This window comes from Ursus arctos, unplaced genomic scaffold, assembly GCF_023065955.2.
Source record: "Ursus arctos isolate Adak ecotype North America unplaced genomic scaffold, UrsArc2.0 scaffold_3, whole genome shotgun sequence".
Classification (NCBI taxonomy): domain Eukaryota; kingdom Metazoa; phylum Chordata; class Mammalia; order Carnivora; family Ursidae; genus Ursus; species Ursus arctos.
Window position 1 is genome coordinate 85542282 of NW_026622985.1, and position 16412 is coordinate 85558693.

Genomic DNA, 16412 nt, shown 5'->3' on the forward strand with positions numbered 1-16412 from the left:
TCATTTTAATCACTTACATGGTCCAGAGAGTAATTTCTCTTCTGGCGGGCTGCTAGGACTACTTCACTCTAAGTATAGCTTCTGGAAGTTTAAGGCAAACAAGGGACAAAAGGTTAGGTACGATGGTGAATAAAAAAAATCATTTCAAGGGGCTTTGTGATATGAAGTGTTCTCTTTCTACATCCCCAGTCTAAACAGGGAGTAGGTCACTTTACCCAGTCTATTTATTTTGTATTTCTATTTTTCTACATCTTCCTTTCACAAGATTTCCCCAGCTTATTTCAATATATGCCTTATCTACTCTCCTAAATGGTTTTAATATGGAGTAAAAACATATTTACAAATACATATATACTTCCAATAGTTTCAGATTTCCTGTCCTTAATGGCAAAATCTTTAAAAAGAAGATTTCATTTATTTGAGAGAGCAAGTGAGCAAGCACAAGTTGGGGAGGGGGGGGCAGAGGAAGAGGGAGAGGCAGACTTCCCGCTGAACAGGGAGCCCAATGTGGGGGCTCGATCCCAGGACCCCGGGATCATGTCCTGAGCTAAAGGCAGATGCTTAACTGACTGGGCCACCCAGGTGCCCCAATGGCAAAACCTTTTATATGCATCTCAAAAGTGTGGTCTGGGAGGGAGGTTTACTAGATCCAGTACTTCCTACAAGCCTCTACTACACAGTAGGTTCATTTGAATAATAAACATTCAGACTGGGATAGCATTCTTTATATTTCCAAACGAAATGGCCATTTGACTCTTGCAGAGAACTCTTTTTTAGGACTTTTTTTCAGGTGAAAATACACAAGTAATTTGCTTCCTTTGATCTCTAAGACACCTACATGTTGCTGCAACTGAGTTCTAAGTACATACTGTACTGTCACAAGAAACCAGTGTCCTCAAAAGCTATTTAACAAAGAGTAGACTAAATTAGCATACGTGTGACCATTTTGTAGCACAGCGTGTAAGTTAATACTGGACACCTGACTGACAGCAGAATGCAGTAAAACTATTACATTTAACAAATTCCATATAGTTGAGTCAATGTACCCAGTAATTCAGTTACAGCTAAGTATTACCTTTCCCCACTAAGAGTTCAGAATTTCCTTAAGATTGTGGTATTTAGTATTTTGATAGTGACAGAGCCTTTTGAGAACTGGATGAATGCTATGGCCTCTCCTTTCCTACAACTGTCCCTCTGTCCTCTCTCCCCTGCCCCTTGAGGTTACAAATCCTTGCCTTAGGATACAACTTTGCCAAAAAATTACATAATACTGCACTAGTGATATTACTGGATAAAAAGTACCAGAGTTATAAACTACATAGCAGTGGATTCAAATGTATAATTTACCACTGAGGAGCAAAGCAAACAAAAAAGGAGATAATATAGGTAGACAGCACGAGAGAAAGGTAGAAGGTCTGAGAAATACTTAATCAAATGGCTCTTAATTCTACATATTTTCTACAAAGTTATCAGGAAAGGTCTGCCACACCAAATGCATCAAACTTTCCATATTATAAATATGAACTCAAAGTAATGAACAGTAATAATACCCATAATAAGCAATTCATTTAATGAGCACCTACTTAATAAATAAATAATAATGTGTCCATGGAAAACATTTTCAATTGTTTTGAAGAATAGTTTATTACTAGTTAAAATCCTTACTAGGCTGATCCTGACCAAAGTAATCACCTTCTAAAATCTACCAGGATCAGTCATATCCCAGACATGTTCCCACCTGTGGGTTATTTTCACTGACAAAATTACTACAAATGGTAGCAATTTTAACATATTTCAGTGGTTGACGATGCCTGAGAATCTGGCAAAAAAAATTTTTTTGGAAAAAAAAAACTGTTCACAGTAAAAAAACACGTACGCCTTGTTTAAAGATGAGAACTATAAAATAAAAAAAAAATTTCTGTGTTTTTAACATAGTTATGCAAATAACTATGTTTTTCTGTCTCCAGGATTCTTAGGACTACTCAAAGTTCCGGAAGTATATATTCAAATTATAGTTCATTTCTATTAATTTACTTACCAATAAATATCACACAGAACTAATGAAAATCAAAACGTGAACGAGAAAAAATTTTAAGTGCAAACATAATGCATAACTTTATAAGTATTTTTAACTAACAAAAGTGTTAAGCATCTACCTTTTTTACTAACAAAAAAGTTTTTAAATGAAAGCCCATGAGAGTTAAGAGCTCAAATCTTATGGTATATTCCCTTATCTATATCCCACACAGAACTTTTAACGTTAAGTGTTTTTGCCCCCCAAGATGACTACTACTGTCACATATATTAATTATATATAGCTGATTTACTCATTAAAAGCTCACTTTATTTTTCTTCTTTGGAAGGTTTTAAAGCAATCAGCCACACTTAGAAATTTTCAGATGGAAAGAGTGAAGTATTTGAATTTTTACTGGTAGTATAAAATCAAAATTTTAACATAACAGAATGCATGCACTTATATGAAGAAAGACTACCAAAATTTTAAAAATCCATTCAAAACATTATGGTAGTGTCTCAATTTGGAAAATTTAATATGAGCAAAAATTAGCTTCATTTTCAAGAAACTAATTCATGGCTCCACAGCTGGAATTTATTCCTAAAACCTTATGCAGCCTGGGAAATATCTTGTGTCTGGATCCAATGGTTTACATTCCTAAAGTTTTTATCTGTAAATAAACCCATGACAGAAGGGACAGGGAAAAGGGAAGGGAAGGAGGGGGCGAGAGAGAAGACAGAAGAGAAAAGAGTAATTCAGTTCCTACAATTTTAATTGTGATCTCTGCAGAAATCTATTGTGTGGGAAGGGGGTATATATATTTCCTTAAGATTGTTTTTCTGTCGCCACCACACGAGTGACGACTTGAATATATTATATGTTTAATTCCTGACAGAACTGCTGGTTTCACTGTTTTCCAGTACTATCACAGAAAAATCTAAAGGTAAGATGATTTAACTTCTTAAAATTAATGTTATTTTGCTATAAGCATACAGACAAAAAAAAAAAAATTTCAGAATCATTTTAGTCAGGATGTATTATGCTCCTCATTTACACTCACTGATTTTGAATAAAATGTGGGGACCCTCTAGTTGCAGTTTTGGGTGTTCTTTTCAGTTGTGAAAACCTGTATTTCTATTTATCATTTTGAACATTTATGTTTTTCCCTATCTTTTGCTGGTTCAATCTCAATGCTTTACATATCATAATAATCTTCAATTTTTTCCATCTATGTATTTCATTTGTAGTTCTGAAAAATTTCAGTGCAAATGATGGAAAAGAATACTCTTTTGGAATAAGTCAAATCAAATCTTGTCCTTCTGCTTACTAGCTGTAGGATTTCAGGCAAGTTACTTAATTTTCATTTCTCTACCTATAAAATGGAGATAAAGCCTACCTGGGTACACACAGAGTAAATTATATGCATATCTACATGCATATTAATTTATTCTGTAGGACCATACCTGACATAGAGTAAGTCCTCAAACAGAAGGCATTCTGTTCCCATTATGATTCTTTCATTTTGAATAGATGTTCTATAGCACTGATTCTCCTCTATAATGTAACCAAATATGACTTTCTCTTGGTCTCATAGCAGTCTATTATTTTTGTATGGTTGTATGATTCCTTAACATATTTGTATGTTTGCTAAGTTTTATTCATGTCATGTTCTAAATAAGAAAATGATTTGTTCAGAACCCATACAACTATCTTATTTATTGTTTGTCCTGTACACCCTTTTAGCTGAACCTACAAAAGAAAATGGATTCTCAGAAATATTCATTATTGTATTCCTATGCTTACTGAATACAGTGGCTGGTATTACAGGCACTCAAATGATATCTGTTGAATGAATTACGAACGAACCAATGAAAACTGTTAATAACTAGCCTTCTCTTTCACTTCCACAGTTTGGAAATCAAGCATGGTCTTGGGACTGGCAATAGGGCTGGAGAGAGAAGAATTCTGGCAACATTTTTGGTGAAGGATGACCTTTGATCGCCAAAAAGATTTTGTAGAATTCCCTTTCAGTTTAATGATCTAAATTAGTTCCTAATTTTCAGAATGCTAGGCCTCTTGCCTAAGGAACAAATTTACTAGAGACTCTGCTTTTCTTTCTTTCTTAAGATTTTATTTATTTACTTGACACACACACACATACACACACAGAGAAAGAGAGCAAGAGAGCGGGAACAGCAGAGGGAGAAGCAGGCCCCTCGTTGAGCAGGGAGCCCAATGTGGTGCTCAATCCCAGGACCCTGGGATCATGACCTGAGCGGAAGGCAGACGCTTAATCAACTGAACCACCCAGGCGCCCCAAGACTCTGCTTTTCTTTTAGAGAATTTCATTCAGCCTCTTTCTTTCTCATCCCCTTATCTACACATAGCTTTACCAGGTCTTGTTCTTCCTTCAATTTATCTTTAAACCAGAAAAATTTCTGAATCATATTTTTCGAAACGTTGAGCCCCAAAATAAGTCTTACATTTGACCATACATGTTTCACTATTTTAGATCTCAAAATCGCAAGGAGAAAGAAATAAAATTCAGTTTATTAGACAAGTCAGTTTTTGTTAACTTCAGCATTATATAGGGATGAGCAAACTCTGACCCCTGGGGCAAATCCGGCTTGCTTTTTTTTTTTTTTTGGTAAATAAAGTTTTTGTAAATAAAATTTTATTGGAACACAGACATGCTTATTTGCTTATATATCACCTATGGCTGCTTTTGCATAATTGCAGAGATGAACAGCTATGATAGGGATGGTATGGCTCACAAAGCATAGAAAGCCCTGGCCTCTCTCAGACTACTCTTAGGGAATGGATCTACATAAAAACAAGAACACAAATAGCAAACATTCACTATGCAGTTACAATGTGTTGGGTACTGCTTTGCTGAATTTTATATTCACTCTTTTTAAAATTAGATAAAACATCTGAATTGGTTATTATCACAACCCCTCTTTACAGATGAGAAAGCTGAGGTTGATGAAATTAAATAACTTGGTTAAGATTAATAAGTAGTAGGGTTGGGATCAAACCCAGGTCTGCTGTAATCCAAAGTGAAGTATAATTACTTTTCCAAAGAGGGCTTTAAAACAACAAATAATAAAGGTGTTCTCCAAGGACTTAGTTTGCAGCTAGAGAGCTCTCAATTTTACTGGTTTGATGGTCCCTGTGCTTTTATATTGTTTTACGTGGTATTAAGTATGGATTTTAATATTTGTTCATTAATGCCAATGAAAAAGAAATGATTCATTCTTATTCTTCACAAGAAAACAAGCATAAAAACCACCTTTACTTTTATTGACACTGTATGGTTTTAAAAATTCTCTGTTGAACTTCTAAAGTGATGGCCATGAGAGGTTGCAAGTGAAAGCTGGTATTACATCCATACAACTGTTGTCACTAGTAGTGTATTCCACAACAATTGTTAATACGCTGGACAGAGTGTGAAAACGCTGGACAGAGTTTACTGAGTTTAAAAGACTGAAAACTTAGCTATTTTCAAGAGAGGAAATATGAAGCAACATCATTTATACTAAGAACATCTGTTACAAAGAGGAATATAGTAAAAGAGCTTTGGAAACAACAAAGGAAGGGTCAGTTCCTAGAATACCAATTCAACCCAAACTTAACTAAACAATATAGCAGATAAAAGACAACGTGATAGATGCCAGGAAATACAAAGATAATTTCTATCTTCAAAAAGCTCACAGCACAAGAAGAGAGAATAGGCAAGTGAAAATTAATATGGGGCTCTTAATTACAAGCAGCAGAAACCAATTCATAATGAGGAACAGAAATGGGATGCGTTAAACAGATATTAAAAGTATCTTTCAGAATTACTGGGAAGGTTGAAGAACCAAGCTCAGTAAATGTGCAGGCATGAAGGAGGCTTCAAAACAAGAAATAAAACCAAAATCTGTCACAAGAAGCACCTGGGGGCAGAAGATGCCACAACGGGTAAACCACTACTTCTCTTTTTGGAATCTGTGTATTTTATTGCTGCTGCTATGTCCTTTACAGCGCCTGCGTCTTTCTATCAGCTCCAGGAAAAAAGCATCCAATTAGGGTTATGAATTTTGGGCCCACTTCCTAAGTGCAGGCAGGAAAAAGCAATTTATTTGTCCTTTTTGGCTTCTGTTGTGGTAGGCCTTGCATTTCACCAAGATTCATAACTATATAAGAGGGAACTCCTCAAACACAGGAAGGGCCTTCAAATTCTGGGAAGCCCCACCCCCAAAAGATAAAAGCCCCGCTACAAACACTGTATCTTAAATCAAGATCTGAACTATTGCGGGGAGGTAATCTCTTGAGTTCTCAAGTTTGAGAGGTACTTTTCAAATACCTAAATGGTAACAACAGGCACTTTTGTTGTTTTTTTTTAACCAGTTATTAAGACAAAACTCTTCTGGACATTCAAAACTTAAAGACAAGAGCAAGACTTCCACAGAAAAACATTCGAGTTTCTTAAACCACTGTTTTTCTAATTCAAGCCCAGGGATTTGTGAATCAAATTGGGAGCCCATAGCTCTCCAGTTAAAGAAACTGCACTACAGCATAAACACAGTAAACAAGCTCTGTGTTAGATACCATGTTGGCATAAATGAGGAGATAACCGCACAAACAGGGAATGCTATGCAGAACTTTAAAAATAGGCAGAAATTTACTACGCAGATAGGGCGGGGCAAAAAAGAATATTCTAACAGAGGTAATAACTAGTATAAAGTACAAAGTACTTTATTATAAAATACCATAGTTTGGTGGGGGGGAAAAACCCCACCTGTTCTGGTTCCAGAAAACTGCATTAAAGTCCTAATCCTAATAGCAGTATGATCTGGGTCAAGCCCTTTAACAACTAATTTTTCCTCATCTACAAACTAAGGGAGGTGGACTAGGTGATACTTAAGTAGTTATGCTTCTAAACAAATTTATGATTATTTTTATGAGTAAAAGTGGCTAACATTTCTTAGTGAACTGCATGCCAGGAAAAATGGTACACAGTTGGCATATATCAAGTAGGTATTATTAATAGCTTCATTTTCCCCCAATTGAGGAAAACCAGGTTCTGAGCGGGGAACTAACTCACTCAACGCGATCCGGTTAGTTAAGAGAGCCAGAGCTTAGTTAAGAGAGCCAGAGTGAGAGGGTTTAATTCCAAAGCCATTAACACTATGGCTAACCCAACAATGAAATTCCAAATTCCAAATTCCAAGGAGACTGTTATGGCTTCTATTATACTATGGGTAAAATGTTTATTATCTACAACCCCCTTTCTTTGATAACTAAATTTTTCAGAAGGTCAAGAATTTAGACCTGAGTATCAAAATGTTCATTATTTTATAGTCAATTAGAAATCTTTCCAAAATACATCCTACATGTCTCTTTTTGAATAAGAGAAAGGCAGACTAAATTCAAACTTTCTTGAAGCTCAAGGTTACATTCATGCATATTAATTATTGTATGGGCCTCTAGAACTTTAAGGTTACATGACTCTTTGCCCTTTCATTTTCTAGGGTCAGTTTATGTTTGTTTCTTCTTTCACTGCTTTCAAAGATCACAGCTCCTCTCTCTCCACCCTTAGTAGTGTTCTGTGGAAAAAAAAAAACAAAAAAACCCAAACAACAAAAAAACAAGCTTCCAAGCTATCAGAACTATTAATAAAGATACAGCTGCAAAAAAAATTAATTTCTGTCTTACTTCTCATTACACGGTGGCCTTTGTTATAGTACCTAAACTAACTCTTAAAATTATCAATTCAGCTGGGATTTGATTACCTAAACACAACTTCACTGTTTCAAAAAATTTGATATAGAATATTCCCACACTGCATTATATCCTCTGATCCTAAGATACTTCATAAAGAATTAAAAGCTAAAGCATTATGTTCTTCAGATTACATGTGCCAACATGCTAGAAAAAATGTATAATGCTTTACTATGGAGACATAGTGTTAAATGTGAGGTGGTTCAAAAAAATGCTCATATCTTCCCTGGGACAACAGAAAAAAAAAAAAAAAAGACAAAATCTTAAAGGAACTCTCCTGCAAAACTTCTAAAGAGCATGTAAGAGAAAAATGGCTCTATTCCATGCCAAAATATATTATGAAGCTACGGTAATTAAAAGAATTTAGTATGGATGGAAACAGAGCAAGAAGTCCAAACACATAATAGAATCCTGATTATGATGAAGAGAATAGTTCAGATTAGTAAGGAAAGAGGAACTACACAATAAATGGTATGGAAACAAACTTAAAAAAACAAACACTTCAAAGTAAATAACAGAAGGACTAAATGCCTAAAATATCAAAGAAAAAAAAAGGAAAAAAAGTTTAGAAGACCAAATTTATCTATAATCTTACAGAGAAGAAAGAGGTCTCTGTAAACAGGCGACGATATCCAAGTCACAAGAGGGGGGAAAAGTGATACATTTACCACATAAAATGTAAAGACTATTATAGAACAACAAAAAAATAGATGAAGTCAAGAGACAAAATGGAAAAAAATCTACAAAAAATATGACAAAAAACAAACTTCCTTAATTTATAAAGGGCTCATGCAAATCAATGAAAACCAGACCAACTACCTACTAGAAATATGAACAAAAGATATGAACAAGAAATTTGGGGGAAAGAACACGAATGTTAATAAAGTTCTGATGTTTGATTTTCTCATTAAAAAATGCAATTTGAAGCAACGTATCATTTTTCACCTATTCAAATGGCAAAAACTAAAGAGTGTGATGACCCCCAGTGCTGCTGATATTGTGAGGGAGTAATCAGTCTAATGTGCTTACTGATGTGTGCCTAAGTTCATAAAACTTTATCAGGAGGGTAATACAGATAAAACCTCAAAAGCTGTCAAGGTATATATACAAAGGTAATCATGATAGCACTGTTTATTTTTTTTTAAGATTTTATTTATTTGACAGAGAGAGAGACAGCCAGCGAGAGAGGGAACACAAGCAGGGGGATGGGAGAGGAAGAAGCAGGTTCCCGGCAGAGGAGCCTGATGTGGGGCTCGATCCCAGGACTCTGGGATCACGCCCTGAGCCGAAGGCAGACGCTTAACGACTGAGCCACCCAGGCACCCCAGCACTGTTTAAATACAAAAATAAGCTGGAAAAAAATATTTATCATAGAACACTAGTTAAATGAATTATGGTATAGCCGTAAAAGAGAATACTATGCCCCACAGAAAAAGGGGGGGAAATGAATAAATTTCACTGTGGAACCCAAGATAAATTATTAAGGAATTTAAAAAGGCAAAGTGTAGAATTATGTACAGAATTGCTTTTAAGTGGGGAAATAGATGAGTAAGTGAATTTCCAGTGTTTCTCTGAAATTACGTGAAACTGTTAAGAATAGTTCACTTTGTTCACAGAGACCAGGGAAGGGAGCCATAGCCGCTGCGTTTTTTTAATCTGTTCCTGAATTAATTTCACTTTTTAAAGCTAACAGGAATTATCTAGATAGAATTATGGGGCAATTTTTGTCTTTTTTATGCCTTTCTGTCTTAAAAATACCTAACAACCTATATTTTAAAGAAACCACCTGGGCAGGGGGAATGGGCAATGGGACACTTAGTTTCAATTTATTTTATTCAATGCAGTGTTATCTTTTAAATAGTAAAAGCTTATATTATTTTTATAATCAAATCAGCTTTAATATATTACACTTTTAACTGTCTGCACCAGTGTAAGGATAATGTTTACAATTTCAAACCAAATACTATATATAGCCTATAGACATCAGAGTGAACACTAGCCTTCCAATATAAAAAAGATCTTTTACATTCAAAAAAAGACTAACAGACTAACATACAGAAAAGTGTATCTATACCAAACTTTCTATATCTTCTGAGGGCGCCTATATTTATTTATACAAGCTGAGATATCTGCTTTCTGACTGGGTCACCAGCCCTGATGCAGAAAGGGCAGAATACAGTGACAAATCTTTATAAGAAAGAAACTGGTAATTTAAAAACGGAATGGAAAAAAGGGAAACTGCCTAAAATGAATAAATGCAAGACAGATTAAATTAGGACTGCTTTTAAATTGCCTATTTTATTAGGAAAGTGAAAAGTGATCCCACTAAGTCTTGCAATTGCTGAAGATTAGAGTTGATACTTTTCTCAGGTTCAAGAGATCTATCCTTTCAAAAGGTGCACAATTGTGGCTTTTCAAACCTATCAGAGTGTCAAAGGCAGATGTAATTAGAATGGGGGCTGGAGAGGGAAAGGAAACCACAGAGAAAGGGAAGTTAGAGACCTGATGTATAGTATTTCACAGCAAGTGAAACAGAGCACATGTAAACAAGAGAGTACATACATCAGACCTCCTGGAGATTATAAGGGACTATTTATCAGTACAACTCACAAATGTTCACCAGAGAAGTGGATCCTCAAAATCTACCACAAAGTTCACCTCTAAGTAGTCTCAATGGATAATTACCATCCTGCTGTGATTACTTTTAAGACTTGCATACTCAATAAAACAGTACTGCCTGAATTACATAGCATTCTTGAGAAATGAAGGTCCATGGTATGTTGAAGTATAGAGAAAGGAGGTGTGAAGTCAGACATTTCAAATCTCAGCTTCACTGCTCAAGAGCTTCATGGCCGTAGGCAAGCTATTTAATCTTTGCTTTAGTCTCTTAACCTCTAAAATGGGAGTTTAACAACGTTAACTATGCTCATAGGTTGATATAAGTAAATGAAATTATATTTACACATGGCATCACAGTGCTCAAATAAAATTTTAAGAACATACTTTTTGGGGAAAAAAAAGTGCTATTTAATTGAAACCACTCTGAATAGAAATCTCAACACTTCAGTTTACTTTTGTTTCTTAAGGCAAACAGACACAATTTAACTTTTTCTGCACTGCATAGGGTCAACATTAGGAATATCAGTTATCAGGGGCACCTGGCTGGCTCGGTCGGTAGAGCATGCAACTCTGAATCAGGGTTGTGGGTTCGAGCCCTATGCTGGGTGTAGAGATTACTTAAAAAAAAAAAAGAAAAGAAAAAAGACTGTGTGACTATAAATACAAAAGTTTCCACAAGCAATTAATTAATCAGTCTCTTTATAGAATACCTTGAGCAAAGAGAGCCTCTCTGAGGAGATTTAAAGTTTATAAGAGATGTTGTCTCTATGCTATTTCCATATTGTTACAGTTAAAAATTTTAAAAATTATAGCCATTTTTCTATGGCTTTATTCATAATCAGAGATAATCTGTTGTGCCTCCTTCTTGCAAGCCCCTTTCTTTTTCTTAAGGTGCTGATGCTAAGCTACTCTGACCTAAGACACCACATAACCATTTCAAGGCAGACTGATAACAGTGACAAAAATATAGGCTGCAGATTCAGACAGCTCTATGCTTAAATCCCAGTTGTGCTACTTACTTGGTGACTTTGTTAAGTTGCTTAACTTCTCTAAGTTTCAATTTCCTCATCCTTAAAATGGGAATACCATTAGCTATATTGAAATGCTGGGGTAAAAAGCAAAGGAAAACTTAGGTAAAGCTCTTACAGAGTGTCTTCTAGTACCTGGCAATATAAATCGCTCTGTCAACGGTAATCATTATTATATAGCTAATAAAGTATATTGAAACTGTAGCTAAGTCAAGAATAAAAGGAATTTCTTGGAACATATGCTTTTAATGTGTGAAATTCCTTGGCACCATACTGGAGATACAAAGATGAAAAAGAAAACAGTATCTAAGCTCCAGAGCCTCAGAGCCTAATTAAAGACAGACATGTAAACAAAGTCACAGCAATTTGATAAGTGAAACTGTAAAAGAAGCAGTGCACCATCTGAAGTCAAATGTTTTTTTCTGGAAGAAGTGGTATTTAAGCTCAGAGGATAAGTAGGAGCTCACCAGGTTGGGGTTCAGGGATTGAGGTGATTCGGTCCAGGAGGATAAAAAGAGCACATGTCAAGATACACAAGAAACAGCCTGGCACAGCCTGGAGCAGAGCATTTGTAGAGAGGAGAATTTAGAAAGGCAGGCATGGGCCAGATCATAACGGCCTAGTCTTCCAAACCAAGGAGTATAGTTGGTCCTTTTTAAAATTAATAATGGGGAAAAAATTAATAATGGGGAATCACAAAATATTTTAAAAGCAGTGAAGGAGGTTGGCTGAAAGAGATAACACGCTCAGAATTCACAACACAGAGAGATCTCCCCGAGTAAGACGTGCAAGCTGACCAGGAAAGAGAGGAATACTACAGTCAAGGAAAATACAGTTCAGGCGTGAAAGACGAAGCAATTAATCGAAAGCAGTGGTGATAAGAACGGAAAGAGAAGGAAGAGGGCAGTCTTGTCAACACTCTGAAAATCCCCAATTTCTCATTTGAGCAAATAGTTGGGTCATGAGGTCATTGGTCAAAATGGAGACAACAAAAATGAAAAGTTGCTGAGAAGACAGTGTGGGCTCAATTGGATTTTAGGTGAACAAAGCTGCCCATTAGGCAGACTGGAGCCCAGGTGTAACTCCAACAGAAGAAACGAACATAAAGGTAGAAATGGAAGATGAGGCAAAGGTAAGGTCACCCAGAAGTACACAGACTGAAGATGGGGCTACGAGTATCGACTGCGGCTGCTCATGAAGATCTCACTCTCCGGCTTTCACTTGTTTTCCAATTGGACAAACTGAATTTTATGTGAGATGTTACTTCTAGTTTTCATACTTCTTTAAAAGCATGAACATTTTCCCATACAAGCCTGCTGAATGTAGATGCTTAAGTTTCCTGAACACTGTGTCCAACTTCTTCACTATCGGGCCAGGCCTAGCGGAATGCTTGGGACCTGAAAGGTGCCCAATAAAAATGAATGCACTAACCAAGTGCGGTCTTTAGGTCAGTCAAGAAGCCAAACTGTCTCAGATACTGTTTTAATGTTACAGATGAACATTTAATATGGACTAACTTTAATTTTTCTTTATATGCTGCTTTTTCTACATAGAAACATACACTTTTCAATGATTTGGAGACTCTGAACTTATTTTTCAGAGTTAAGAACGCACCTAAAACCAGTAATTTATGCCTGTCCTTATTTCAGATTTCTGTATAGAAGTCAAAAGCAGGTAGAAAAGTAAGATTTTTTTTTTTTAAGATTTTATTTATTTGACAGAGAGAAAGCACAAGCGGGGGAGTGGGAGAGGGAGAAGCAGGCTCTGGGAGCCTGATGCAGGGCTCAATCTCAGGATCCTGAGATTATGACCTGAGCCAAAGGCAGACACTTAACCAACTGAGCCACCCAGGTGCCCCAGATTATTGATTTTTTAAACTATTAGTTTTAAAAAGGGAAAATACTAAAAACCTTCACCTACAGGTCCATTCTTATATATTAACAATGTGAGAGATCTTCAGAGGAGTACTGAGGAGAATAAAGACTCACTGCTTAGAAGGAAAATTAGATGAGTCCAAATGTTCCTTTATGTACTTTGTTTACATACTTTTACTTAGATAAAGCACATTACATAAACTCAGTATCATAATGAGCGCTCATATATTGGTGGATGAAAAAGATGAGTCAATGAGTAAGCAGGGAAGATGGCTGCTGAGCCCAAGAAACTATGTCAGAAGCACTTGAGAGTGTGAATAGCACTATAAGGGAACTCAGTAAACACTAGAGCGCTGGTTTTTGGTGGTTTGGGGTTTTTTGGGGTATTTCTCACTAACAAAACTAAAGATATTTTAAGAGACTCCGGTTACTCATTAAACTAAGAAAAAAGCTCATTGTTCATAGGATTACATTACAGTCAAACTTTTAGGATAAACCAGTTCTTAATACTTCCTTTTGCTTTTCTTTGAACATCTAGCCTCCCTCTCATGCATATCTCTTTTGATGAGAACAGGCAGTAGGGTAGTAACGGGGAAAGAAAAAATCAAACTTAACATAATGACCTGATTTTAAAACTTTGAAAAAAAAATTGGGGAATGTCCTACTAGAATCTTGATATTATATGCTTTCACAATTACATTTTATATTGGGAGAGACTGCAACGAGCAGTTACAGAGCCTAAGCTTTGGAGTCAGGAGTTCAGTTCTGGCTTGTTACCTCTATAACTTTGTATTTCTGTCTTCAGTACCCTGCATCTCAGTACTCCTATCTGTAAAATGGGCCTAATAAAAGGACTTCACAAGACTCACAAGGACGATATAAAATAATGTACCAGGAAGACACCACATAAATGGTGTTCTTTTTGAAGCTGTAAGCTCCATTAGTACTTCCCAACTGTTCATACTTCAGGTATATCAAATAACCTAGTTTCTGCCATAAAGGAAAAACAAAAGCCCACTCACTTCCAGAGTACTCCAGTGTCCCACCACTGGAAGTGTACCATGGATTGAATTGTTCCAGTTAATTTCTTCCTTTCAATCTTACATCGAAACCTCAGATAAGTCAGGTTTCAGACTGCCACTAACTGAGAAGGCAGCGAATAGTGTCCTACAGATCCATTGCAAATAACAACAAAACACATATTCTGCACGCAGAAAGTCTAAATTGTAATGGTATTAAAGGGTAAAACGTAGCAGTGGCTTGCCTTGCACAATCCTGCAAGTTTTAAGAAACTCCGCTTCTGCTTAGTTGCTTCCTAACACAGATCTCCGAAGCAAAAACAGCATACCAGTGGTCACATCCTTTGAAGAACTAAAATCTAGCTCCAGTTCTCACACTTTTAGAAGGTGAGCAAGATGCCCTCCATGGTTATGTCATAAGGTTATACTTTGGGCAAGATTTCTTTTTCCATTACCATCATATTATAATCACATGTCAGTTCTCTCATAATTACAAAAGGCAGTTTCAGGGTCCATAGGCAGGTCAGCTTGGAATTTTGAGCTTACCATTCCACCACAATGCAGATTCAACTTTGTATTTTGAGTTTAGGTTTGAGATTAGCTTTCTTCATCATGATTTTACCCCTCAGCATACGGTGACTAAACTGCATACTATTTATTACACGTGTGAGTATTTCAGATGGGATCAAGGATAAACACGGAGTAACTAAAGTTAGCATGCTTGTTTGAAAACCACTCTGATATCTTAAACACCGCCAGGTGCTGACCGACAACCTTACCACTTGAAGCAAAGACGTGTTTGTTGTAGTGTGGGAGAGGAAAAAGGCCACACCCAAAGTTAAGACTTCACAGTGAAGTGATACCGAGTTTCAAAATTTCAACCATTGCTATTTTCGGTACTCTTTTTCACGGTCAATGACTACTGTAAATTCTCAACAGGCTCAAAGTTCAAGAAAACGTTCCTCTGGTTCTAATCACTTAGGTTACTTCATTCAGCAACCGGCGGGTCCAAGATGGAGAATTACCCCATTCAAAGAAAGATTTAGGTAACTCCGGCATAGAAGAGGGCCAAACTCAAATGACCAGTGCTCAGAAGTGACTCTGAAAGAGGGTTACCACTCCTCCCCTCCCCCAGGGGGCAGGCAGACAAGAAGAGCCTGACTGTATCACACCAACCAGTTACCTGACACAGAACGCGACCGTGTTATCTGGACCCTTCCTTCAGTTTAGACGCTCCCAGACTCCCTTCTCTCCTCGGTGCCACCCCCATCCAGGCCGTCTCCACCGCCCCCCCCCCCCGCCACCCCCGCCAGCCCAGCTCCCATCAGCTTCCTCAGCCTCATCTGCATCCCACCTCCGTGCTCTCGCGCACTCCACTCGTCGCCGCTTACCTTGGCCACATAGTCTTTCACCTCATCCAAGTCTCCGTTTTTCAGGGCCCACATGAACTCCTTGTCGCACATCACTGCAGCGGGGCGGGCCGCTCGGCCGGGCAGAAGACGAGGAGGCGGTGGTAGCAGCAAGCGGATACCGCGGGGCGAGAGGGAGACACGGCCGCGCGGAGCTGAAGAGGGAAAGAGAAGGCGGGGAAGGCTGCCAGGCGGGCGAGGCAGTTGGCCGCGGTGACCGTTGGGGCGGGAGAAAGAAAGTTCTTTTGCGGCCACCGGGCCCAGCAGAGCAGGTTCCGCCTGGCCGAAGAGAAGCAGGAGCGTTTACACTTCCGGTTCACTCCCAGCTAGGATCCTCCCCCAACTTCCTCTTCCTCTTCCCCTGGGCGGAACGCCCCGCTCGGGACCCCGCCCCGACGGCCCGCGGCGGAGCCCTCCATGTGCGCAGGCGCAGTGGTTAGGCAGGCTGGCGAAAGGGGTCCGGGGGGAGTGGGCGGGACTGAGAGGCCAGTAAAGCGAGTCCGCGGGCGACAAGGGCCAGTTAGGCTATTTCAGATGGAAACAGGATGTTTTTGCACACCACACACGTGGGAAAACGTTTTCTTTAAAACACAGCCTTGGAGGGCATCTTGCCCACCTTCTGAAAGTGTCCAGTAGGAATGTTTGATTTGAATTCCTTCGTTTCTCTTTTCGTTCCCTTCTTT

At 37.8% G+C, this 16412-nt stretch overlaps 1 protein-coding gene across 1 annotated transcript in view; it reads right to left on the reverse strand.

Moving 5' to 3' along the window:
* Positions 1 to 16083, reverse strand: part of MTPN (myotrophin) — a 56668-nt gene extending 40585 nt beyond the window's left edge. Inside the window, exon 1 of the mRNA XM_026511602.4 lies at positions 15712 to 16083. Coding sequence (XP_026367387.1) covers positions 15712 to 15783 — 72 coding nt within the window. The 5' untranslated portion in view covers positions 15784 to 16083. The remainder of the gene's footprint in view (positions 1 to 15711) is intronic.
* Between the last annotated feature and the right edge of the window lie 329 nt (positions 16084 to 16412).